At 36.7% G+C, this 26,033-nt stretch overlaps 1 protein-coding gene and 1 long non-coding RNA gene across 5 annotated transcripts in view; both read left to right on the top strand.

The window, feature by feature from the left end:
* Positions 1–12,059, top strand: part of usp25 (ubiquitin specific peptidase 25) — a 29,966-nt gene extending 17,907 nt beyond the window's left edge. For all 4 annotated transcript variants that reach the window (XM_058790220.1, XM_058790218.1, XM_058790219.1 and 1 more), the window contains 6 exons: positions 1,768–1,946; positions 3,188–3,266; positions 5,911–5,990; positions 6,229–6,352; positions 7,221–7,416; positions 10,489–12,059. In XM_058790220.1, the coding sequence (XP_058646203.1) occupies positions 1,768–1,946; positions 3,188–3,266; positions 5,911–5,990; positions 6,229–6,352; positions 7,221–7,416; positions 10,489–10,667 (837 nt within the window). In that variant the 3' untranslated portion in view covers positions 10,668–12,059. The remainder of the gene's footprint in view (positions 1–1,767; positions 1,947–3,187; positions 3,267–5,910; positions 5,991–6,228; positions 6,353–7,220; positions 7,417–10,488) is intronic.
* A 7,018-nt stretch (positions 12,060–19,077) lies between these two features.
* Positions 19,078–26,033, top strand: part of LOC131548727 (uncharacterized) — a 52,734-nt gene continuing 45,778 nt past the window's right edge. Inside the window, exon 1 of the long non-coding RNA XR_009273232.1 lies at positions 19,078–20,901. This is a non-coding gene — a long non-coding RNA (uncharacterized LOC131548727). The remainder of the gene's footprint in view (positions 20,902–26,033) is intronic.

Raw genomic sequence — 26,033 nt, 5'->3', positions numbered from 1 at the left:
TGATAGCACTAACTGTAAAGTAATGGGGTAATCAAAATTGCCATTTCTACTGTTTAGTAAATTTAACTTCTGCTTTAAAAGCATTATTTTTGTTTTTAGATTGAAATGTTACAATATTAGAATGTAATGTGATTTTAACCCTTTTTGCACATAATATATGCCAACATGCTTACATTCACTTTATTTGTTTAATCCAAATACAAAATACCGAGATATATACACAACACATCAGCCAAAAGATACCGAGATATGAATTTTTGCTCATATCGCCCAGCCCTAATTTATGCATGTTTAGCTTAGCTAGTTAATGGAACGCTACCTGCTGCCGTCAGAGCAAGTGTAATTTCTGCATTCACGCGCTCCTCGGATGCTCTCATTTCCCGAGTTGTGCTTTTAAGTAGGAATGTGAAAACAGCACACTTGCGTTACTACTACAAAGATTTGTTGGACTTGTATTATTTGAGCTTTCCGACGTGAGTTCACGTGCGGTGCCGGTGATGATGCTTCTTACGTTCGTTTCGGAGAAACAAAGGAAAAATATTTTAATCGATCGCTCAGGCATGGCACCGAAATGAGGCCCCGAAATCTGCGTTCTGATTCGGTTCTAGTACATACCGGTTACTTAGGTACCGGTGCCATATTGGTACCGGGTTTCGGTACCCAACCCTATTAGCTCTTTGACCACACCCCCTCCCTGAGCATCTCATTATCTCTGTGAGCTCACTTTTTACACTGCAGGCTATGGAAATACCCTCTGCAATCTGTTTTATTATGCTGATAGGGTTCTTTATTGATTATAATTATTCATTATCTACTGTGTGTATGTTTTGTTGACACCTAAGATTGGATCGATAGCAGCCTCCAGTTCTTTGGTCTCAATAGTGATTAAATGAAATTAGTGCTGTGAATATAAAATTCAATGTCAGTTATTTGTATTTATTTATTTATTGTAGGTGATAGGCATTCAGTTCTGTTTAAAGTGAAAAAACGGAATATTAAAATGTTGGTAATTAAATTTAAATATATTTATGTAATGTTTCATGTATATATAATTCCCACTGTGCTGTTCAGAGCAGGTATTGAATCTGTTTAAAAATGACGATCTTAAGGTACCGCGTTCGTTTTTTTTTAGTATTTACTTTGTCGCCATCTGCTGTCAGCTGAATGTAATTGCTCCTGTGTGTTATAAAAGGTTTCTTTCTTTTTTTTTTTGTTAAGCCAGCATTGGTTTGGGTATCTTTGGCTGTGCAGTATTGTGTACTTCACACAACATATCAAACAATGTTGAGTGTTAATTAAAACTTTAAAGATGACTGCATTTAAGATAGCAAGTGGTAAGTGAGTATTGTCTGTTGTCTATTGGACAAAGGGTGGCTTTTTAAGATTTTATCAAGGGTCTACAGATGAAAAATAGCCTTTCGGCTAATTGTGGCTCTTGTACATTGCCCTTGTAAACACATAAATTTAAACTTAATTTTTTAATTGGCAGATCTCTGATTTGTGTCTTCGTTTGTTGTCCAGCTGTGTATTTTCACTCTGCACGCAGGCTGTTATTTCTACAGCTAAAGAAGATTGAGTCACATACATTACAACCACATGCACCAAATCAGTCATTACTTTTTTGTATCTTCTTGTGTAGATAGAAAGTTTCAGTTATTTTCTTGCTCATGTGCATTTCTAAATAAACACATCCATCTCTGCATATCTCTAACTCTTTTTTTTTTATTTCTTTCCCACTGTCTCTCGACTTCTTTCTATCGCTAACAGGCAATGAAAGTAGAGTACACTCGTTTACTGAGGTTCGCTCAGGAGGACACGCCCCCTGAGAGGGACTACCGACTGCAGCACATCATTGTTTACTTCATTCACAACCAGGCACCCAAAAAGATTGTGGAGAGAACTCTGCTCATGCAGTTCGCCGACAGAAACCTTGGCTTTGATGAGAGGTACGAGTCATTATGAATCTTTATTTTTATTCAATTTTATTTTTATTTTTACAAACTGCAAAGCATCTCTCTAAAAAGCAAGTGCTAAAAAATTACTGCTTTGTAGTCTTTTTAATTTCATTATTTTTTAAAAAGTTTTCATCAAGTTTTTACTTGATTCTACATCAGATCATAAGGATTCTATACACACAACACAGAACTACAGTTTTCATTTTTTTTAAATGTTATTTACATTTTTAATTATTTGAAGACACGCTTGTATGAATGTCATTATATAAGTGCTCAGTTGCATTAATTTGACAGGATTCCTATTATATAAAGCCTGGAAGAAAGATTTCTAGGCCTGTAAAAGTTATGGAAATGAATACATTCACATTAATTAAAAAAAAAAAAATTGACACTATACTATAATTGACACTGCATCACAATATTTCATCAGCTAGAAATTGCTCTTCAGTCTTTATAAAATGTTTTTAAATAGTACAGTAAAACATCTTCAGAAATCATGAAATTCAATGGTCAAAAGCTGTGGGAACCTTTTTTTTTTTAAACAAACGTATTTTGATATTTTTTGTAAAAATCTTTTTTTTTAAGTGTCCAAATACTTGGGACCACTGTATTTTTAACAAGCTTTCTTATTCTTTCTTATTCAAGCTTTCTTATTATAAGTTTAGCTCTGAAATGCTCTTTAACTGCACTTATGAATGGCAATTGTATTATACAGTTAGTTGAGCCTCAAATTGACAAATATGAAAGACAAGCATTAGCCACACACAATGCTGTAGCTTGACAGGACCGCCTCACTGATAACTGATTGATTTTAGAAGTGAACCCTCTTCCAAAGGCCAGTTCTGTCTCGAGCCTCCCAGACTGACACAGACAGTGATTATCAGCTCGTCACAGCAGTCGCTACTGTTTCTGATCATTGTGTTACCAAACAGCTTCCTGTCTGCACGCCCGAAAGGCTTTTGTCTCGTTACGCAGTCTCGTGTGTCTCCAGAGCAGACTGCACGCTCCGGTGAGGAACGTGATCCATATTCATAAGCAAATTGATTTCTTTCTCCTCTATTTTGAGCGAGGTAATTAGATTGATGTGCGCACGGCCCCAGATGCGACGCTCTCTTTCCATTTTGTTTTGGGTAATAAAGTATGATTCATGGCCAGAGGACGCAGCTCGTTCCTGAGAGCATCTCATGAGTCACGCCTGAGCTCTAATGTGGCGACCCTGTTCTTCCCTGCAGGTGTAAGAGCATCATGAAGGTGGCACGTGCTAAACTGGAGCTTATTAAGCCTGACGAGGTGAACATGGAGGAATACGAGGTGAGCGAAGTGTTTCTTACTCAGGTTTGACTGCTGTTTGAAATTGAATTGTGAATGATAAGTCAGTTTCTGAACTTCTGAGGTTGGAAACAGGATGCATAATCCCCGTTTGAATTATGTATTTGGGTTTTGTTCCAAATACTAACGCTTTTGAGTATGTTGAATTTCTTTAAAATTGCAGTTTATGAATTCATCTTCCTGCTGTCACAATTAAAATACAGCTTCCACTGGATATTTCAATTTTATTAAAAATTATTATGAAAAATATATAATTAGATACAAGAAAAATATACATGAAAATATATATAAAAAAAAAAAAAAAAAAATAAAAATATATATATATATATATATATATATATATATATATATATATATATATATATATACACACACACACACACACACACACACACACACACACACACACACACACACAGTGGGGCAAAAAGTATTTAGTCAGCCACCAATTGTGCAAGTTCTCCCACTTAAAAAGATGAGAGAGGCCTGTAATTTTCATCATAGGTATAACTCAACTATGAGAGACAAAATAAGAAAGAAAATCACATTGTAGGATTTTTAAAGAATTAATTGGTAAATTCCTCGGTAAAATAAGTATTTGGTCACCTACAAACAAGCAAGATTTCTGGCTCTCACAGACCTGTAACTTCTTTAAGAGTCTCCTCTGTCCTCCACTCGTTACCTGTATTAATGGCATCTGTTTGAACTCGTTATCAGTATAAAAGACACCTGTCCACAACCTCAAACAGTCCAACTCCAAACTCCACCATGGCCAAGACCAAAGAGCTGTCAAAGGACACCAGAAACAAAATTGTAGACCTGCACCAGGCTGGGAAGACTGAATCTGCAATAGGTAAGCAGCTTGGTGTGAAGAAATCAACTGTGGGAGCAATTATTAGAAAATGGAAGACATACAAGACCACTGATAATCTCTCTCGATCTGGGGCTCCACGCAAGATCTCACAAGAACTGTGAGCAAAAATCCCAGAACAACACGGGGGGACCTAGTGAATGACCTGCAGAGAGCTGGGACCAAAGTAACAAAGGCCTCAAATCCTGCAGTGCCAGACGTGTCCCCCTGCTTAAGCCAGTACATGTCCGGGCCCGTCTGAAGTTTGCTAGAGAGCATTTGGATGATCCAGAAGAGGATTGGGAGAATGTCATATGGTCAGATGAAACCAAAATAGAACTTTTTGGTAAAAACTCAACTTGTCGTGTTTGGAGGAGAAAGAATGCTGAGTTGCATCCAAAGAACACCATACCTACTGTGAAGCATGGGGGTGGAAACATCATGCTTTGGGGCTGTTTTTCTGCAAAGGGACCAGGACGACTGATCCGTGTAAACGAAAGAATGAATGGGGCCATGAGATTTCGAGTGAAAACCTCCTTCCATCAGCGAGGGCATTGAAGATGAAACGTGGCTGGGTCTTTCAGCATGACAATGATCCCAAACACACCGCCCGGGCAATGAAGGAGTGGCTTCGTGAAGCATTTCAAGGTCCTGGAGTGGCCTAGCCAGTCTCAGATCTCAACCCCATCGAAAATCTTTGGAGGAGTTGAAAGTCCGTGTTGCCCAGCGACAGCCCCAAAACATTACTGCTCTAGAGGAGATCTGCATGGAGGAATGGGCCAAAATACCAGCAACAGTGTGTGAAAACCTTGTGAAGACTTACAGAAAATGTTTGACCTCTGTCATTGCTAACAAAGGGTATATAACAAAGTATTGAGATGAAATTTTGTTATTGACCAAATACTTATTTTCCACCATAATTTGCAAATAAATTCTTTAAAAATCCTACAATGTGATTTTCTGGTTTTGTTTTTTTTTCTCATTTTGTCTCTCATAGTTGAGGTATACCTATGATGAAAATTACAGGCCTCTCTCATCTTTTTAAGTGGGAGAACTTGCACAATTGGTGGCTGACTAAATACTTTTTTGCCCCACTGTGTGTATGTATGTGTGTGTGTGTATATATATATATATATCTGTATATGGATGGATGGATGGATAGATAGATATCAAATGATGCTGTTAAATGATTAATCGCATCCAAAATGAGTTTTTGTTTACATAATATATGTGTGTGTGTATTGTGTATATTTATTGTGTATATATAAATACACACATATAGCATATATTTTGAAAATATTTACATTCATTTCATTCATTACATTACATTCATTTTTATATTCATATAATTTATATCATATATAAATATCTTTAATATATAAACGTTACATATTTTTCTTAAATATATACATGCATGTGTGTATATTTATATATACATAATAAATATACACAGTACACGTGCACATATTATGTAAACAAAAACTTTTAATTTGGATGCGATTAATCGTTTGACAGCACTAATGTGTATATTATATATTCTTTCTTTTCTGTCCAAAAGATATATAATTAATATTGCCGCCTTTTGCAAGAGATTGTATTTCTTTCAGCACCCAAAAACAAAAGCGATGACCTAGATTTCCTAAAATGCATTACAACAGGGTTAGTGAAATCATGCAGTGTTGAGGATAAGGAAGCAGTTTGCATGTTCTCATGACTTTATTTTTAATTGTACTTTTGTCTTTTTAAAATAATCTTATGCTGCTACTTCTGGCACAGATTTGGCATCAGGATTACAGGAAATTCCGTGACACGACAGTTTTCCTGTTGATCGGCCTGGAATTATTCTTAAAGAAAAGGTGAAGTTTTTGTCTTATTTCTTGACTTTTCTTTTGATTTATTTTATATCACCACTAGATGGCAGCATATTCTGTTTTATCAACTCTTAAGTTGCCACAGTCAAGAAACATTTATCATGTAACCTTTTACTAATTTCCTTATATTTTATTAGGATTGCAAATGTATCTTTTATATATATATATAAAATTTAAATTAAAAAGCTATATTAATATGCTCTCTTCACTTATTTTATTTAAGTTATGTGGAATCATTGATGTACCTGATCTACGCCTATCAGTACAACAAAGAGCTCCTGCTAAAAGGACCGTACAGGGGCCACGATGAGGAGCTGATCGCACATTACCGCAGAGAGTGCCTGCTAGTAAGTGAATCAACCACCTCCTCTTAACCCGGATCTAGGACCAGCTCAAACTGTGCTCCTAACAGCTCTCAGATCAGTATTATTTGTGCCAATGCGCACGCTTTCCTGTAAACATTGTTTCTAACACCAATGACTGGAACAAATCTGGTTAGCATTTCAGTACAGAGTGCATTAAGGGCAATAGTTTGCATATATGTGGTTTTGCAAATACAATTTGAATAAACGTCTTATCTGTCAAGCTCAAAATGCCTTTTTCATTTCCTGTCAAAGTTTCGCTTGGGGGAAGAGCGTTTTTCATACTTTCATGGCATTTGGATTTACTTAGATTTAAAAGCTGAAAGTTTAAGCTTCTATTTGTTGCTGTTGTAAATCAACTGTAATAAACATTTGCTTTGACTTTGCAATTCACTGTCGTTCTCCCCATCTATGTACCCAGTGACCCCCACACGGCCATTGTGCTCGTAATATAATCATCAGTCCTGGAATAGGAAGCGTACTGGGCTCAGTGCGTAAACACATTAGCGGGAAGCACGTCGTTGTCCTTGTTTCACCTTTTGCGAGCGCTGCAGAGGACTTGACTTCATCTCAAGCTGTGCTGTTTACCCTCTGCTCACTTTAATTTAAAATACTGCTAACATTGACAAAGCTAATGTGCTGCAATGTTTTTTTTTTTTGCATTCTAGCTAGTTGCTCATTCCAGTTGAGTGGTAAAAGGGGTTAGAGAGTTTACCTGCTGCATTTGAAGTTTGAGAGTGTTTAATTGCATAGCAAAGAACATCAGCTTTTTGTGTCAGTAAAAACAGTCTCGGATGTAGAGGATGTTTCTATGTATTGATTTTTGTGGGCTCTTTTTTTGTGTGTCTTGCAGAAGTTGAACGAACACGCGGCTGCCCTCTTTGAGACCGGAGAGGAGACTGAAGTGAACGCTGGTCTGAGCATCATGAACGAGCTGGTGGTGGTGTGTATTCCACTGCTGCTGGTGGATGAGATGGAGGAGAAAGACATGGTGGCTGTCGAAGACATGAGGAACCGCTGGTGCTCATACCTGGGCCAGGAAATGGAGCGTAAGTCTTGGGGGTGGGAATTTCAATGATATTCTCAGGGTCACGATCAACTCTACTCAACTTTAATTCAGTATTAAATCTTACTACAAAAATAACAATTTACGTTTTTCTGGATGATAGTTACAGTAATTTTTTCTAACCTGATATGCATGTCAAATTCTTATATTTAATCGGTAAATACAATTAGAGTAATAAGAGACTATAGGGCTCTTACCAATCAAATTAAACCAGTATCGAAATAAGCCATATTCGACACAGAAACTGCATCTGAAGTGGCATTTAGATTTATTTGCACAGATTTGAATGCACCTCAAAGGTGGGATAAATGCATTTACACTGCACTTGCAATTGCATAAATACTATAAGATTGTTTGTAAATTTTTACTTTTTTTTTTTTTTTTTTTCAATAAAATGGAAGGATTTTAAAAATGAAATTCTTTAAATGTGAAACTAAAAGTGATGGTAGGTGGTGGCAAGTCCTTTTGTTAATGAGTAAGTCAGTGAATCATTCATTAAAACAATTCATTCAAAACCGTAGATTCATTAAGAAACAAATGCTGCATTTACGCCATGTCATAATTACTGTAATTTCGAGATGACAACATGTGGCGTTCTACTTGGAGCTGTTCGCAACCTTCGACTCAGAACTATGGCACTATCAATGCCTAAACATAGCGCCTAATGAATCTGACAATGATTTTCCTTTTCTAACTTTATAAAAAGCATGTCATCTTTTGTCAAATTCAAAAGTTAGATTCATAAGCTTTTCCAAAATTTCTAATTAAAACAATAGAATAAGAACAAGTGAAGTTTAGATGCAAAAGCCTCTAAGTGCTGTCTGAAAGTTTCTTCTAATATGAGCATTTTTATCAGACTCCTATATTTATGTTTAGCTATTTCACTTTCATTGCATAGAAAAGACCTATACATTGCTAGAGTAAAATAGCTGAACCTAAACATAGGAGCCTGATAAAAATGCACATTTTAGATGAAGATTTTAGACGGCACTTAGAGACTTTTGCATCTGAACTCTTCAAGTAGAATTAGAAGAATAAGATGCCAATCAAAATAAATAAATATTAACAAAATTCATTTGCACTACAGAGGTGGCACAGAACAACACAGGCATGGCTGTTTTAAATTCACAACAATGTTATGAGATTAATGCTTCAAATATATATAAAAAAATGAATATAGAAATATTGATTGATTGAAATGATTTAAATAACTGAAATGATCCTTTAATTATGAAACTACAATTGCCAGTACGTGGCGGCAAATCACTAATTTTATCACTGAATTGTTTAGTCATTTGATTTGTTTGAACGGCTGATTCATTTAGGAATGAAGCAAGTGTCTTTATGACTCACTAGATTCGTTTAAAAATGCACGTTTCGTTCATAACGTTTGAATGGAGATGTGCAGAAGCTCAGCTGTGACTGTTTCAAACTTTTTTCATTGACGAAATAGAGCAAAATCAGGCAATACTGTTACAGTCAGACAATGTAAAACACTTAATATTAACGTCTTGTTTATTGAATTGTTCAATTTCTGAATCAATATCACATTTGCAAACTCCCTTAATAATCTTTAAAAGCTGTCACTCATCGCGATCTCACAAAGTTCCATTAAAATCAATGAAGCTCTCTACACTGCATAATGAATCTATTATTTACATAGTGTGTGTCTACCCTTTGTTATAATGAGAGGATTTATGAGCTTGCAAAACTCAGCACTGAACAAAAATATGCTGATCGGCTCAGTCACACTGGTCACATTTTCTTTCATTATCAGACGTATAGGCTAGTTTTCAGTCGCAAATAGGGACTTTATTAATAAAATAGTTTCGGAAAACCATTCATATACAGATTCTCTCTCTTCTACTATATATTTTCAATAACTGTATAGAAACAGTGCAAATACTTGATCTAAAATGGCGCTTTGCAACAGGAGTCAGGATTGCACTGCTGTCTTGGGTGTGTTTTTTTTTTTTAGTTATTTCACTTCTTATATGTATTGTTCTTTAATTCATTTCACCTACTGATACTTCAGCGTGAGAGTGTCTCCGCTCACCATATGTCCGCTGCAGCAAGAGAAATGCACTCAAAACACTGAACGTGAGCGGCACGGAGCAGAGAGCGGACACCGCAATCAGTAGATGATGAGCGGGAAAACATAGAATGATAGAAGCGATAATGCACTGATTACAACAAAGAATCAGGAGGTTCACACAACAGCATGGGACACAGTTAAAGGGGCTAACATTACAGTAAATTGTGGACTCGCGAAATAACAAAACAAGTGGGAATACGCAAACAGCCCTGGCCAAAAAGTAAGCATACGGCGTATACCTGCGTATGGCCCCGACTACACCACTGGTGTGAATGTACCTAAAGTAAGTCACTAGTTGCATCTGAAATCGCATACTCCCTTACTATATAGTAGGCAAAAAACTGAATGTGAAAGAGATGTATGTCAGAATTTACAGTATTCATAGAAGAGTAGGCAACCCACCTACCCAGATGACTTGCGTCTTCCACCGAGATTCAAATGTGCACATTCAATGGACACTTTACTATCCCATGAGGCCACGGGAGAGGATTTTGTGAATGGCAATGAAACAGCAACTGACTCTAGTTGGTCACATGACTTAAAGAATGCAGTGCATTCATACTATAGTATACAGTACTTTCTTTTTTAACGGTCACAAAGTAATTACTCATTCAAAAGAAGTACCTACTGAGAGACTATGCCATTTTGGATGCAGCCACTGTCTTTATGAACAAGTCATTGTATCACTCAAACAAACCCTTTACGGATTTATTCAGGAATTAAATACTGTTCTGTGTTGCAATGGCTCTGCTGTGGCTTTGTTTGGAACTATTTTCTTTGTCATTGAAAATATTTTCTAAGAGACTACATGTTTTTGTGAGTGAGGTGTGTACTCTCTGAACTTTCCAGGTGCTGCACTACTCGCACAATTGACTTCCACCTTCTTTGTCAACCACTTTCCGGTTAATAGCTAACATACAGATAAATGTTCCTTCTCAAACTTGTCTTTTTCTTCTCCAGCTAATCTCCAGGAGAAGCTGACCGACTTCCTGCCCAAGCTGCTCGACTGCTCAACCGAGATCAAAAGCTTTCATGACCCTCCCAAACTACCTTCATACTCCACGCTGGAGCTGTGCGAGCGTTACGGCCGGGTCATGACTTCACTCACCCTGAGTCGAACACCTGCAGACGGCAGATGAGCTGCGCAGACTTCATCTCCCCTCAACTAACACATGCCTTCCTTAAAGCAGGGCTTTCCCAAACCTACCAACCTTTCCTTTCTCTTTGCTGCTAGAGATTTTACCTTATCCTTATCGGTATTATTAATATTATTTTGAGGATTCTGTTATATTTTAAAGCTAATGCAACAGTAAGAATGGTGTGAAACTGAGCAGAGATGAAGCAGCAGCATTAGACGGGTAGTTCACTCAAAAATAAAAGATTAGTCATCATTTGTTTACCTCATGTTTTTCCAAACCCATATGAAAAGATGTCTAGCAGAATGTTCAAGCTGCTGGAACCAGGGACAGCTGTGGTTGGAAAGAAGAAAGTCATGTGGGCTCTAAACTACTTGAGGATAAAGAAACGAGGCTGAATTTTCATTTTCAAGTGAACTATTCCTTCAAAGCAAAGAATGGTATCATGTTGGTGCTTTAGACAATGGCGCATGCAGCTTTAGCTTTGTGAAACGAGGTTGAGGATTCATTTCAATATTTTGTTTTATTTTCCCTCATCGTCCCTTTTCACATAAGAAGCGGGTCAACCTGCCGCGTCGCCCTCAGTTACAGTGTTACTGCATTATTTTGTTTTGTTTTTTCTAAGGACGGTGAGTCAAAAAGCTGGAGGCTCTCGGATGGGTCTGCAGCCCTGACGACTGGGACTTTAACACAAGTTTTAAGTGCTGTGGTTGGCAGCCATGGGACATACTGTGGCTTGTTATTACATTGAGAGAATAAAGTTTTATTTATGGCTCTTTTAGGCCAGATACATATTTTTTTAAATGTTCCTAATCTTTATTGAACTTCTCATTGAATGAAGCTGTGCTGTGCTACTTTGGGTATCTCAAAGTGAACGGAGTATGTTTTCCCCATGGACTCGGATAGATTTGACTGCATCTGAATCCTTTTTAGACTCTTCCTGAGTTTAGTTTTCCATAAGAAGTTTCGTAGATACACAAAAAGCCAGGTATTGAGTAAAAAGGCACAAACACTACTGCTTTCCCAAAGAAAACTGATAAGAACACAGTAATATACTGAATCTATTTTTCACAGTCCATCGCTGTGCATTAATAGTACAATGTGCAGAGTGAACTTGCATTGTTGCAGTGTTTCGAGATAGCTTCAAGGGGGATTTGATGCCAAGCATCAACTAGAACTGAAAGTTTAGCATTCACACTGGTGGAAAATTTATGAATGGATGCACTCAGCATTATCATTGTACATACTTACACCCTTATGTTTGTGTCAAAAAGTGTGATTTTTTTGTTTTGTTTTGTTTTTCCTTTTCTTTTTTTGATCAGAGCAGCTTGTTCAGCGCATATGATTTTAAAGGCTATTAAACAAAGCTGACACAAATAAACAAACCAAACCCCACTGTAAATGCATGATTCTCTCTGATTTAATGCACTGATCCATAAGTGAGTGACTTGGGGGAGGGGTGTATGACCGTGACCACGCCTTCTTCACGTTTGACCACACCCACTCTTATTGCACTGCTGTAAATTTCTGTTTGATGCGGTTTTTATCTTTTCGTAGGTCTTCTGGTCATCATGGTGCAATACATTTGAGCAATTCTAAGAAACCATCTTTGAAAACTGCAAGCAGGAATAGGCTTTCTAGGAACAGTTTTATTGTATTAGATATCTGCCAGAGCTGTGCACCCAATGACCCACTTTAGAGAGAAATAAGGTCACTGATGGCGAGATGCAGAGCAGTCACTTTATCACGAGATTAACCAAAGACTTGTTTGCTAAACAGAAAGGAATGAATGGAATGACTGAAGGCAGTAAATACGATTTCTTCTAATGTGAGGATTAACTGCATACAGTAATCTGTTACCCAGATCCAGCCTAAAAACCTAATTCTTGTACGTGTGCATTAACGTGAAGGTAAGGCTAAATGTGTTAAGATCAGCATTCTTTTTTTTATTATTAGTAATTGACAATGCTTTATTCAGGTAAAAACTACAAACAATAATAATAATTAAAAAAAACAGTAATGCTGTGTGAGTTAGACGTTGCGAATTACGTCAGTTTGGCGCGAAACTAATCCGCACGTGATTTGAAGCCACAGTCTTACATTTTCGAATTTTAACGACGTTTGTTATTTTGTTGCAACAAAGAAGAGTCATTTATCTTTTCTGGATAATTTTAAGGCCAAATGAGGGACAGTTCTGCCCTGAGACGTAGGCTACATGAAGATTTTTGAGTGACTTGTTTCGTTTGTTTGCTTCAGCTAAAACTAAACATCCCACCTGACAACTGAAACACCGAACTCAATCATAACATTCACAAAAATGAATATATATCACAAATAATGTATCATCTCAAGTTTGGATGCTGACACTTGAAGAACCAGGTAAAGATTAGTATGATGGTTAGTTTGGGGCCAAATGTTGGTTTGTAGTTATTTATAAATATTTTAGAATTTTTCTTTTCGTACTTGTAACAGAATTGGATGAATTTGTTTAATTTTGCACAAATTTGTGTAAAAAAACTGAAAAATTCTGAGAAATTTTCCTCACATTTGTGGAATAAAAAAAAAAACCTTATTAAGCTTAAGTTTAATAAGACATATATGAATGTACATTAATTAATATAATGTGAAGCATTATATAATGTAATAATGTTTCTTAATAACATTAATTTTTTTTCTGAATCGCAATCATACAATAATTCATAAATTGATGTTTTCCCACCTTATAAGTTTTGCTTATTGCCTTTTTAGGAATATATTTATCCAGGGCATCCACATTCCCCCAGTATTCATAATAGAGGTCGACCAATATGGGTGCAATAGTTAATTCTTCAATTATTACATTTGTTCCCTCCTGATCCTGAATATGTGCATTCAGCCTTGGATTACTCCTCAATATGAATTTCCTGCAGAGCTGCTTTACTGGGACCATCTTAATCTGTGAAGGGATTTATCTGCTTATGTCTCATTATCTAACCACGTTCAGACAACCGGAACTGTTGCTTACCTTGTAATTGAGTTTTTGTCCTCTTGTCTTTCTTCTTCACTTCAATGAATCATTGCTTTCTGATGCCTTCGGGGGCTTTTTTTTTATTAGTTTGTCTTCAAAAGGTCAGGCGGTGTATGTTAAACATGACTTGTCCCAACTGTTGACTGTCACACTCCGCTGATAACAGCCTGCCCGTTTCCATGGAGATATTTCATTGTCTGACTGTCTAGACGCCCGGTGACACCTGACACGTCGGGCCCGGGGGTCGCGGTTGGCCGTGCGAGTCAAAAATCGAAGGCTCAGCTGCCCTCTGCATCTGCTGTGGGTCCACAGAGACATTAGCAAATACAACGCAAAATGCAGGAGTCTGTTTAAATCACTGCATCTTTGAATAATGTGAGGCCATTTGTCATCATTTTACTGAATGGCATGTAGGGTTGGGCATTGTTTGAATTTTATCAATTCCAATTCCGATTCTGCTTATCAATTCCGATTCGACTCCAGTGTGGTTAAAAAAAATGTCAAAAAAAAAAAAAAAATCAAACATTTAGATATCAAACATATTCATTCTGTGTCTCTTTTTGCAAAACATTTCATTGCTGAATACCATGAACAAAAATCAGCCGACTACATAAAAACTGGACTTGATTAAGAGCTTTGTGTGCAAAAAGAGTGGCACGATTCTGGATAAATTAAGGAATTCTGAAGAAAAAACATAAGACTACTAAACAATATCTCATAGAATTTATGAATGGAATGATTCAATGACTCACTCAAGATTTACTTTTCATTACTGGATGAATCAGTATTTTTGAATGAATCTCTTGACTGAATGATTCAAAGACAAATACATTTTTACAGCCCCTTTTCGCCACCTAAAAAAAAAAAAAAGATGTACACAGAAATTGATAGGTGGAATTGAAATTTTAATTTTACAAGTATCCGATTCTGGAATTGGAATTGATTTTCGATTTCCAACCCTGCATAGATGTTCTTTTATATTTGAATAGAAATTACTCTGCCATTGTTAACACACCGTCATGTTATTCTACACCTGAATCAGTGTTCTATTTAGTTTTAGTAATTTTGTTATGTGCTTTTGTAACTTTTTAATATTAACGTTTAATATTTCTATATAGCTTTAATTAATTTTGTTCAGTTTTAGTCAGTTTAGTTCTTCAACCAAGGCAACAATTCTCATTTTTACACAATTTTACAATTTTCATTTTATACTGATAACAAAAACTAAAAACAGAAACATATTTAAACAAAATATTTTCAAATGTGGAGTGACACGCAGGGAATTCTGGGAATGTCAGTAAATTATACATTGATTTGTTCTTTTTTACTTCTAAAAAGTGTACAATTAACAGCATTTTACTGTAAAATTACATGAAATGTCTGCTTAGACATTAATATATATATATATATATTAGATTATTTCAGCTTAGTTTCAGACGTATTAAATCGAAAATTATTTTAATGGACTTATTCTTAGATAAATAAGTTTTAGTTAACTATAACACAGCTGACATGCATGTTGCCATTTTTATGGAACACAAAAGCATAATTTCTATACAAATTTAGTTTGTAGTGTTTACATGTATGTCTATCATACAAAGTTTTCTGAAGTCATATAATAGCTTTGTATGATGAACAGACTGACACCAAAGTCTTTATTCACTGAAAATCTTCCTCTGCGCTGCAAGCTCTCAAATCAGTAATATTTAATCTCATTGATGACCAACCTGATGTGCATTTCACTTTATTTAGCATTTTCTGTGTTCATCACACTGAGATATCATGAGACTATCATGAGTTATTTTTAGGGTGTTTTCTGTACTATTTTGAGCTGGTAATAAAAATAATTAAAAAACATATTTTCTTTTTCTACAGAAAATAATAACAGCATATGGGTTTGGAACAACATGACAATTGAGTAAATTACAAAATAATCGAGTGCTGCAGGGAACTGGAAGTTCACATCACCCTGGTTCCCACTAATAGAATTTTCCATTGGCTTTAGATTATTACAGAAAATATGCTCTTTGACCAAGAAAATGAATGATACTTAAACGTTTTGTTCATCAAGGTATAATCATCGCAACTTTATCAAATTTGTAGCCTAAATGCAATTGCCAAAAGCTAGGCTATAAACAAACTTCAACAAGTTCTCACAATTTCATCATCACTGCTTAGCCTCTGACTAATCTTTTAATCTTTATACAAGTTTGAGATAGAATACTTTGTAAACGCGTGAATGTGAACACAACAAGGCTTTAAAAGTGGACTAGTAAGTAGAATAGTTTTCCTGTTTTGCGTGATGATGTTTAATTTTTGTGACAGCCTCTGTAGTCCCATTTGTCCACTTGATTTATTTTATGTCATAAAGTGTGACAATATCTTGACCTTGTGTCAACCAAAGACCTTATTTCAGGCATTTAATAAAAAATCCATTCAAAAACTTACTGAATTTGACACCATGGAACCAGAAGTTCACAAATACTAACTCAATTCCTGTTTTTGGAATCATTCCTGCCTTTTATTTATTAATAATGAAACAATTGATCTTGATTTTCATCTTTAATTTGAATTTAATCAATTCTCAGTCTTTCTCAGCATGCTGTATTTTGAGAAGTGTCATAGGTGCAACACAACCCCCAATAGTCTTATTTTGCTCCATTTCTGTAAATCCGGTGTTTTGTCATTAAAATTCTGCTTGGGTAGAATCCATAAGATTTGCTGAATGATCTGACTCTGAATCAGCAGTTAAAAAGAGAACTGAACAAATATGGCCGCTCTATTGTCTTTTTTGCTGGGCTGAGTCCCATGTGATTGGCCGGCTGGCACAGCACACTGTGTTTGATTTACCGTATATGTTCTTTTACAGTATTATTTTATTTCAGACTGTCCGGAATGATCTTGTCCAACGAAATTCAGGACCAGGAGTGGATACAGAGCGTAACTGGCTGCTAAAATATCCCCGGTCCCTTGAGGCAGCCAGAAGCTGTTCTCTGAGAACCCGGCAAGAGAGGACATTCTGTACAAAGCTATTCAATGGAGATATTTTTTGTTCGAGAGATTTTTTTTTTCCCTTCCTGAACTGAATATCAATCAATGGTCGCCTCTTTAGTGTGCTAAAGCGCAGAAAAAAAATCACGCCACCTGCAGATGAAAAAAAAAAAATTGAATAATAAAAGCACGAAAGAGTGAGAGAGAGAGAAATGAGGTGAAATTGCCAGTCATCCGTTCCTTCGCGTTTAATGATGCTCTCTCCCAGTGGCTGGCATCTGGGTGTCAGAGACCGTGATTTTATCGCAAACACTGCAGCTCAGCGGGGTGCGTGGTTATAGCGAGACGGGTCGGGATGGGGGCAGTCAGGTTGAGAGAGTTAGGGGGACTCGGGGTGGTTTCGGGACCCTCTCAAGGTGCCTCTTCCATGGAAACGCAGCTGGCTGAACAAGATTCCCATCAGTCGACAAATAAGAGACAAGCTGGGCTCTGTCTTCACACGGGCCGCACTGTTACCAGGAGTCGGCAGCCAATCGCGTCCCCCAGTGGCCCATTTCGACAAATGGGCCTTTTCTGCAACCAATCACAGGTGAGCAGCCTTGTTGTGGCATCATGCGATAATGAATTAGACTCATCGTAACACTTTTCTAAGGCCGACTGGCTCTCCAAATGAGTGATTCTACCTCAGGAGTCGGAGCGGCATCGCTGATGGAAGGCCATCTCTCTTCACTATCTTTGTCCTGGATACGGGATTGCACGGTTGGGGCCTTTTGATCAGTCCCCATGTTTCCCAGTTCTGCATTTGGTTTTGTTGTGCATTACTGCTGACCCTGACCAATCACTTTCAATCACCATAATTCTCTGATTACAGGAAATATGCCATGAGATGGATGAATAGCTCTTAGGTCATTTCAACCCTGGACGGGTTCCAGAGTTTCACTTACCTCTGACGTGCCGTCAATCTCTCTTTCTCTCTCTGTATCCCTCTCTTTTCAAATGACACTAGAGAATTTAGAGACACACTTAGATATATTTGTCCATTTTGAGAGTATTGGTATCATTGATATCCATGCCTGTTTGGCAGCTTAACAGAAGTGGTAGTTTCCCCTTGAGTTGGTTTCAAATGTGAATTATATACAATTTTTTTTTAATTACTACCTAGAGTAAATATTATTATTATTATTATTATATCAGGCACACTGCTCTCTAAATATAGAGCATCGGTTATTGAAAAACTTACATTGGTTGACCACTACCAAGTGTCCTAATTTGTAAATAAATCTTGACTTGAATCTTACTTAAGCTGTCAGTTAAAAATCATAGTAAATTTGTCAAGGGATCTTGACAGAACTTCTGGTTTGACTGAATGACATGTTAGTGTAGAAGCTGGTATGAAGGTGTTTGACAATGGAAAAAGGGGTTATTTTTTTCAGAATTTCCCATTTTTAAACAAAATCTGCTGGAAGAATTCGTCTACGCGAGGCATTCAAGTTCATTGAGAATGTTAGTTCTGGTTGGATTAGTTGAATGAACATGCAGATTTTTTCATTTTTCATTTTTTTCATTTTTGCTTCTTTTTGCAACTCAATAGATAAACTTGTGTAGTTTCACATTTGGCTTTGGGTATTTTATTATTATTATTACTATTTTAAATAATTGTGAAGTGTTTGTATGGCATGTCGGTGACCGGAGTTGTAACTTGTGTGTTATCACCTGTCAGTTAGTGAGAGCCCTGGAGACTGCAGTCTGAATAACCCATGTTCCTATTCCTCCATCAAATGCAGCAGAAAGTAATTATTATTCTACAGATGGTTTGAAATGAATGTATCTAGTCTTGTAGTCTAGACAAGTGTAACTTGAAAATATATACAAGATGCTTCTCTGAGTTGGTCCTTAAATGTAGATTATTTAGTTCTGTGTTATGTTAATTTTGGTACATATAGTTTTGTATTTAAAATTATGCTGTGGTTTAAGGAGTCTGATATGTTTGTTGACTTTAGATTGTTTAGAATGTGTTGATTCAGACCTTTTTTGCCTCCATAAGAAAATGTAATTGTCTCCAAGCTGACCATGTATAGTCAAAGGTTTAAAGTCATTTAAAATATTTATAATATGATATTTGGTATTAAAATTTCCTTTATTTACATCACTCTTTTAAGTTACTCCAAATGTTTCAAATGAGTTCAAATACCAGTTTGAATTATGTGCTATATAAGTATTAATCTGACATGAACAACTTTTTTTTTTTTTTTGGCTGCAGACACTTGAAATGGTGACGTGATTGAAAAGACCCACAGCCTCATTAAACATGATTTGAATTCTCCACATTCTTCACTCGCCTCTCCTCAAGTGACCCAGCCAGAGCAGCAGCTGATATCTGGAGTTTTAACAGCCTCTGGAGAAGGTGACAAAAAACACCGAACACATTTCCTCTACTGTTACATTTTTACTAGTTCTGTTATTTACATAGTTAACATGAAATGGCAGCCCATCTTACTTCATAATGTGTTATGAAACGGGAAAAAGTGTAGGGCAAAACTTTTATCCATTGGACAATTGATTGTTTTTTGGAAGATCTCTGTGGCTGTGTTCAGAATCAAATGCTAGCATACTGAATACAACACGGTATATACTACATACAGCTTACATTTTAAAAAAAAAAAATAGTTCATGAAACAGTAAGCATAATTCCTCTATAAACTTTTTAAACAGTGGTATGGTACAATGTAATAATATGACCTCATCAAAATACAATAGAGCAGAGGTCTTCAACCCTGCTCCTGGGGACCCACTGTCCTGCAAAGTTTATTTCCAACCTGTTTCAGCACACCTGCCTGTGTATTTTCAAGCAGTCTTGAGGACTTTGATTAGCTGCTTCAGGTGTGTTTGATTAGGGTTGTAGCTAAACTCTTCAGGACAGTGGGTCCCCAGGAACAGGGTTGAAGACCTATGCAATAGAGTGTTCCAGAAGCTCAAACAGTAAAGGCTGTATGTATATATATATTTTTGCATTTCTAATCCAATTTGGTGTTAAAAATGCTCTACCTTTTTGACAGTCTATTAATAAAATAATATCAAGAAAGAGCTTAAAATCACAACTGATATTACTTGCAGTTGGCATCCGTTACTTTGAGATACAGTATTGTGGGATACAATATTCTGTGTTGTATAAAGAACATTTAAACACTTTGTAAGAGTAAGCAATAGTAGGAGTAGTATGGTAGTGTGCTGTTCTAACGGATGGTTAAAGAGGCAGAGTTAAAAAAAAATAAGAGTGTTTGATGATGTCAGCTGAAAAGGAAAGTCGTTTCAGAGACGGAGCAAGTTGATTTGCCAATTGATTAGGATGACAAACTTTCACAAAAAGAATGTATTAAGAAAGTAAATAAGACCAATTTTTTGTTTTTCATTTTTTTAAACCTAATCAAATCAATTTTTATAATACAGAACTCTCTTGAAGGTTGATATTAATATACTAATGAAAAGTTAAAAATCTCAAATGATTGTCTCTCTCTTCTCTTGTTTCAGCAGTGCTGTACTTTCTCTAGACACGTCTGTTTAGCGGTTACGCCTGGTTAAGCACACACACGCACACACACACACACACAGGCTGTCTTACACGCACTTGCCATGTCTGACCCGCAGGTCATGCTGAAGTGACTTTGTGCCCCGTTTGTAACTGGGCCTCTTTGAAAGTGGGCCTCGCATTCCTGCTCCGTCAGACGGGGGATGTCCTGCTTATTGCCAGCGAGTAGGAAGTTTCTGCTGTTAGGGATTATGTGCCGTTTCCTCGCCCAGAAGCTTTCGGCTTGTCCCCTCCCACTCTTGAAAAAGCAGCGACTCCACAAACTAGAAAACGGTGCGAACTAAATACCTGCCTCTCTGACCACCAGCCTCAGCCTTTCAGCCCCGCTCGTCTGCGCTTGTGCGATTGCTGGGAGGAGGCAGCCGCGTTCCGTCTGCTTTTGTGTGGTTGTACAGAAGTGCTGCGGTTGGGAGGAGGAGGAGGAGGAGGTGGTGGAGGGGAACAGCTGCTCCCCACACAGAAGCCGGTTTCCCAGCCTGACAGGCAGCGAGAGGCAGCCAGTGCCGGGGCTGTTTTCCCGGGGGCCCTCGGGTTGGTTCACCAGCCTCCGCAGCTCCAGCTAGGAGGAAAATTTTTATGGCGGCGGAGAAACACGAAATGGACCAGAGCAAGTAGGATTCTTTCCTTCACAAGGCCAGGCGCTCGTGTTCTCCGTGAGTACTCTGCCTTTTTTTATTTTTGCTAAAGTTGCATGGACACAAAGGATCGTACAGTCCTCGTTGTTTTTTTGTGTTGTTTTGTTTGGCTTCTCTCTGCCTCTCTAAACCGTCAACAACTCAGTTTCCTGTGAGAAACAACTCAGGCAGTTTATCACTCGCGTTGAGCTGCAGGTTTCGTGAAAAGGGAGCTTTGTGCTTTTGAATTGCAGCTGGGCTAAAGGGTCACGGCCAGAGGCATTGGTGGTGTGTGTGTGTATGTTCAAACCAAATACGGACTACGATCTGATAAAGAACGTTTATGAATTGAATCATCATTTGTGAATCCTTTGGCATTGCTTTTGGAAGTTATGGGACGCGACAGCATGCTTTAAACTTGGCAGAGAGTGAGAAACTTTGCGTAAACTGTTAGAAGGACTGTACAGAGACTCGCTCGCACTGTTACACACTCATGGCTGCCGGGTTTTGAATCAGTGTTGCTTTCATACAGTATTTAAGGAAATATCTGAACTTATTCTTTTTTTTTCCCCAAAATACTTTTTAAGGGAGTAGCATTAACCTTAAAGAAATTAAATCTATTTTTATTTAAATATATATTGTGTCTAAATCATGTATTTAGGATCTTTTGTTAAATGTGATTAGCTACGACTTCATTGAGAGGCTGAATTAATATGCAATATTTAGCTCAAATGAACAATTTGAGTTACTATTTCTCAAAGTTTAGTGTCAAGTTTGTAAATTTATTCAGGAACTTTGACAATAGATCAGAACTGCTTGTGTTGTAATATACAATACATATTTGTAAATAGTTGCTGCTATATAATTTGAGGCATTTTTAAGTCTGATTAGGTTGTTGATGCAGTCATTTTTTAGTCCAACTATATTTATTCTGTCAAAAGGATTTTATCAGTCTGATGTTTGCCTTTACTCACATGATTTGGTTTTTAGACAACCTGTCTGTCTGATGCTTTGGCAATTCACCTGTTCTTCCAGAGCCTGAGTCTTGTAAAATGTCTTTTTCTTTAGGAGAAGCCTTGCTTCACCTTTTTCTGTTGCCCCCTCGGACGACCTTGTGTCACAGGAATGAGATGTTTGGACAGGCATTATCGCACGGCTTTCTCTTCTAGAGTGCTGTTTCAAAGCACGGCCAGAGGCATGGAAAAGAGGGAATGCATGAAAAGAAAAAAGGCGGAGGACAAAAAGGCAAAAAAGTCGAGTAGTTTTAGCTTAGCTTTCGGTTTCCAGGCCATTTTTTGTGTAAGGTGGGATATTGCAGTTTAGTTGTCAACAGAGCACAGAGAAAGAGATAGAGAGTGAGAGCGAGTGAGCGAGGGGCCACTGCTGAATCTAGTTCTCTATTTTAGGTATGTAGGTCACTATCCTCTGAAGTAGCAGATCTGCACACCTTCTTAATGAGGGCTTCTGAAGTCTTTGTGGCAGATGGTTTATTTTTGGCTCTTTGCTGTTCTATATTAAAGTTTCTTCAGGGCACATCAAGTTGATGGCCAGACTTTTTCAAAAAACACAAAGATCTCATCTCCGATCTCCTCTCCAGTCCTCAGTTTAGACCAATGGTTCATGCTGAGGAAAGCCTATTTCTATTGGACGAACCCATCAGTCACCTGAGAAGAAACACTTCTGAAACACTGTACTAGACTTGTACCGTAAACCTAGGAAAATTCATAAATTATATCATATATATATATAATACATTATATAATATTATATAAGAAAAAAAAAATTGACTTTCTCTGTCATTCTGTATTTGCATATGCAGTACAATTATTACTTTTGAACAATATTCTAGGAAAAATATATGATTATATGAGATAAAGTTTCTCATTTAGCATGATGTACTTGGAAGCTCCATGTAAAAATAAGTAGGAAATTGTTGTTAAAGAAATTTTAGTTGGAATATAGCATGTCACACAGCAAATGTCAGTTTTCTTTTAAATCTATATTTTTATATAGGCTAACTACGGTGGGATGATGGTATTTGATATAGATATAAATTGGCTATACTGCATAGAGGCTTAACTGTTTCAACTTCTGAGTTGAGATAATAGCCTGTGATCTGAAAAACAAAAAATAAATATAATAGTGCATGACCTTTGTGGGCTTCCGTATGTTTGGAAACAGTCATTACTTTAGCAATCCCATTTTGTACCGCTATGAACTTGAACTGCTTGTACTGTTATAGGATGCCGTCCTTGTCTCTCGAATTTATCAGTGTTTCCACGAGATTTGTAATTTCTTTAATTAAGCTGTAGAAACACTGTTGTTTTAGGATTTTTGAGCCTGCATTTGTTCTGGTCTGCGCTGGAGCAGCATCAGAAGTGGTGCAGCTCAGAGGGAACATTGGTTCAGTCCCTAATGAGCAGTGCTGCTCTTAACTTAGTGATTTTGACAGGAAGGAAAGGAACATTGCTATTTTGTGAGTGTGTGTGAGAGTGTGTGTTCTCGTCGCTCTGCTGCGGTTCTAACGGGCTAAAAGGTGGATGCGTACTTGCTCTCGGTTGACAGGCAGAATGCAGAGTGCCGAATGTGTTTAACCGCCTCGCAGACTGTAAATTTGTCACACTGTCATTTGCTGGGAGGAGAGTGAAAACCGCAGTTTGCCACAGAGCTTTATGAGCTGTGAGTTTCCAGGTGCTGTGTGGTCAGACGGTGCTGGTGATCAGGATCTGGGCCTGAAACATGTTTTTCTAGGTATTAGGTTTCTGCAGAAGCTCAAGCTAGAACAGAACATAACTGGAAAGTTCAGGATTTAAAAACTTTTTACACAACTTGTGAACAGAAACACTTCACTTTCTTTCTATTATTTGTTTTAATAGGTTTTGTTCATGTTATATTTTGATCGTGTTTTTGCATGACATTTGGAGTATTATTCCATTCTAATGAGTAATAATTTTATTTGAATTAAATGAAAATAATTTTAGGCAGCTTCTTCAGGTTTGATTCTATCACCAGGGTTTTCAAGAACTACTTTTAAAATATAATATCCATTATTTTATTTTATTTTATTTTATTTTATTTGATCAGTTCTGATAAAAAAAACTGTTCTTAATATTTAAAACTGTTTTAAATATTAAGAAGTGTAATTTTTGTTTTCATTTAAGATTTCAAGTCTCACAGACATTTTGTTTAAAACATAAATCTTCCTTGCATTCCTTCAGGCTTTAGTTCATTAGTTTAGCCAGATTCTGACACTCCACAAATTATTAGTTTGACTACAGTTGTCAGTGTAAAGGTTTCAAATCCCTGGTTTAATGTGATTTATAGAGGGAAGCACACACTCAGACACACACACACACACACACACACACACATGCAGGTTTTGTTATTGAAAAAAGGCACTAAGAAGCTTTCTCTCTCTCTCTCTCTTACACACACACACACACACACAAAATTCGTGTCCTGGAGAGCCATAAAAGAGATGATGTCATGTCTGAACTGGAGACTGTGTGTGTTTGCACTGATCCGTTTCTCATTCAGAACCATTGAATGGGCCAGATCGCTCTGAAAGAAGACCAAAAAAAGCTCTGAAATCCCCAGCAGACGGCCTGAAAGTTGCCTATTCTAGTCAAATTTAATTTAACTCAATCTTCTATAAAAATGTAGACCAGTTTTTTTGTACATTTTAAGGTTTTATACCTATTCCAGGAGGGATATATGATGATTGTAAAACTGAAAATAAAAGAATTTGACTGATTTTGGTCATAATAATCCTTCAAAAAGCCTGCTGCACTGTTTTTTTTCCTCTCTCTTCAGCTTGCCTTTGACAGGTAACTTATTTCAACATAATTAAAAGGCAAAATTTGACTTTAGTATGCTATATATACAATGAAAGCTTTAACAATAACAATATTTTATTGTATTATTTTATTCATGCAGGTTTTTTTTTTTTTTTAGATGCAGGCTTTAAAAGATCCATAAGTTAATATGATAAATCTATTTAGAAAAGCAGTGGAGGACTATTGTGTATGTTAATGTAACGTAAGAATTTTGACGAACTGTTTGTGTAGGTGTGATGATTGTGATTTGAAACGGGTATTTTTAGTGACCTTTCAGAGTGTGTGCATATCACAGAACAAAAGAAACATGTTTAGTGAATGTTCACTACAGTTCATGTGACATCATTTCCTACTCAATGGCAGGTGCACAGTGACAGGGCTCTTGGGGTGAAACACATCTCTTTGCTTTTACGGCTACTCAAAGTCCTTGTTTTGTCCTTGTTTACTTGTTAAATGTCCAGCAGTCTTTCATTCTTGGCTTTCTGATGTCCTAAAGGGACGGGGTGGGACTGTATTGAGAGCTGCTCTTCATCAAGGGCTTTTGACTGCTGTCTGAAGAGAGGGGAGTATTTCAGACACAAAAGGCAAACACACATATTTAGTGTGAGACAAAGGCTGTCCCGGGCAGCTCAGCAAGGGGTTAAACTCTCCTTTTGTTTGCACGCAATTAGAAGATCACTAGTTTGTCTTGTCCTGTCATCAAGACTTTAGGGTTGAACACTCAAGAAACCTGTCAAGAATGTGTTTGGGTCATTTCACCACAAAATGTCTAATTAATCTAAAAGAAATTATTGTGTATATTTAAATAGAATCTTAAAATTATTTATGTGAGAGTTAAGCACATTTCACCACCAAATAAACAACAACACCAACAGAAAAATCTCATTACTATAAAGTAAAAAAAATAAAACAATACTGCCATATTTTATTTGTTGAATATTTATAGATAATGGTAGTATTTGTTGTACTACTTAATTTTGATTAAGATAAAATCTTTAGTAATTTTATTTAAATAAAAATGGATCCATTAGATTTACTTTTGTAAATAAAAAAGTGCAAAATGCATAATTACTATAATGAGACTCACCAAAACGATGGGAATTACAAACAAAATGATGTAGTAGCATAATGCCCAGAAAAAGTTTGCCTAATTGACATTAAATTAATGTCACATTGCAAAATATGATTTATTATTCTTTAGATTTTCTGCTGAAATTTGACTCATGTTTTTATACCATTCATTTTTAAATGCAAAGCTATTGTATTTCTATTTTTGTGAAACTACTGGGTGTATTTGCTTCTTAGGCTATCTAACCTTTAATTTTCTTTCTTTTT

Source organism: Onychostoma macrolepis, chromosome 10 (assembly GCF_012432095.1).
Source record: "Onychostoma macrolepis isolate SWU-2019 chromosome 10, ASM1243209v1, whole genome shotgun sequence".
Taxonomy (NCBI): domain Eukaryota; kingdom Metazoa; phylum Chordata; class Actinopteri; order Cypriniformes; family Cyprinidae; genus Onychostoma; species Onychostoma macrolepis.
The sequence above is the reverse complement of the archived record's forward strand: the minus strand, read 5'-3'. Positions and strand labels throughout refer to the sequence as shown.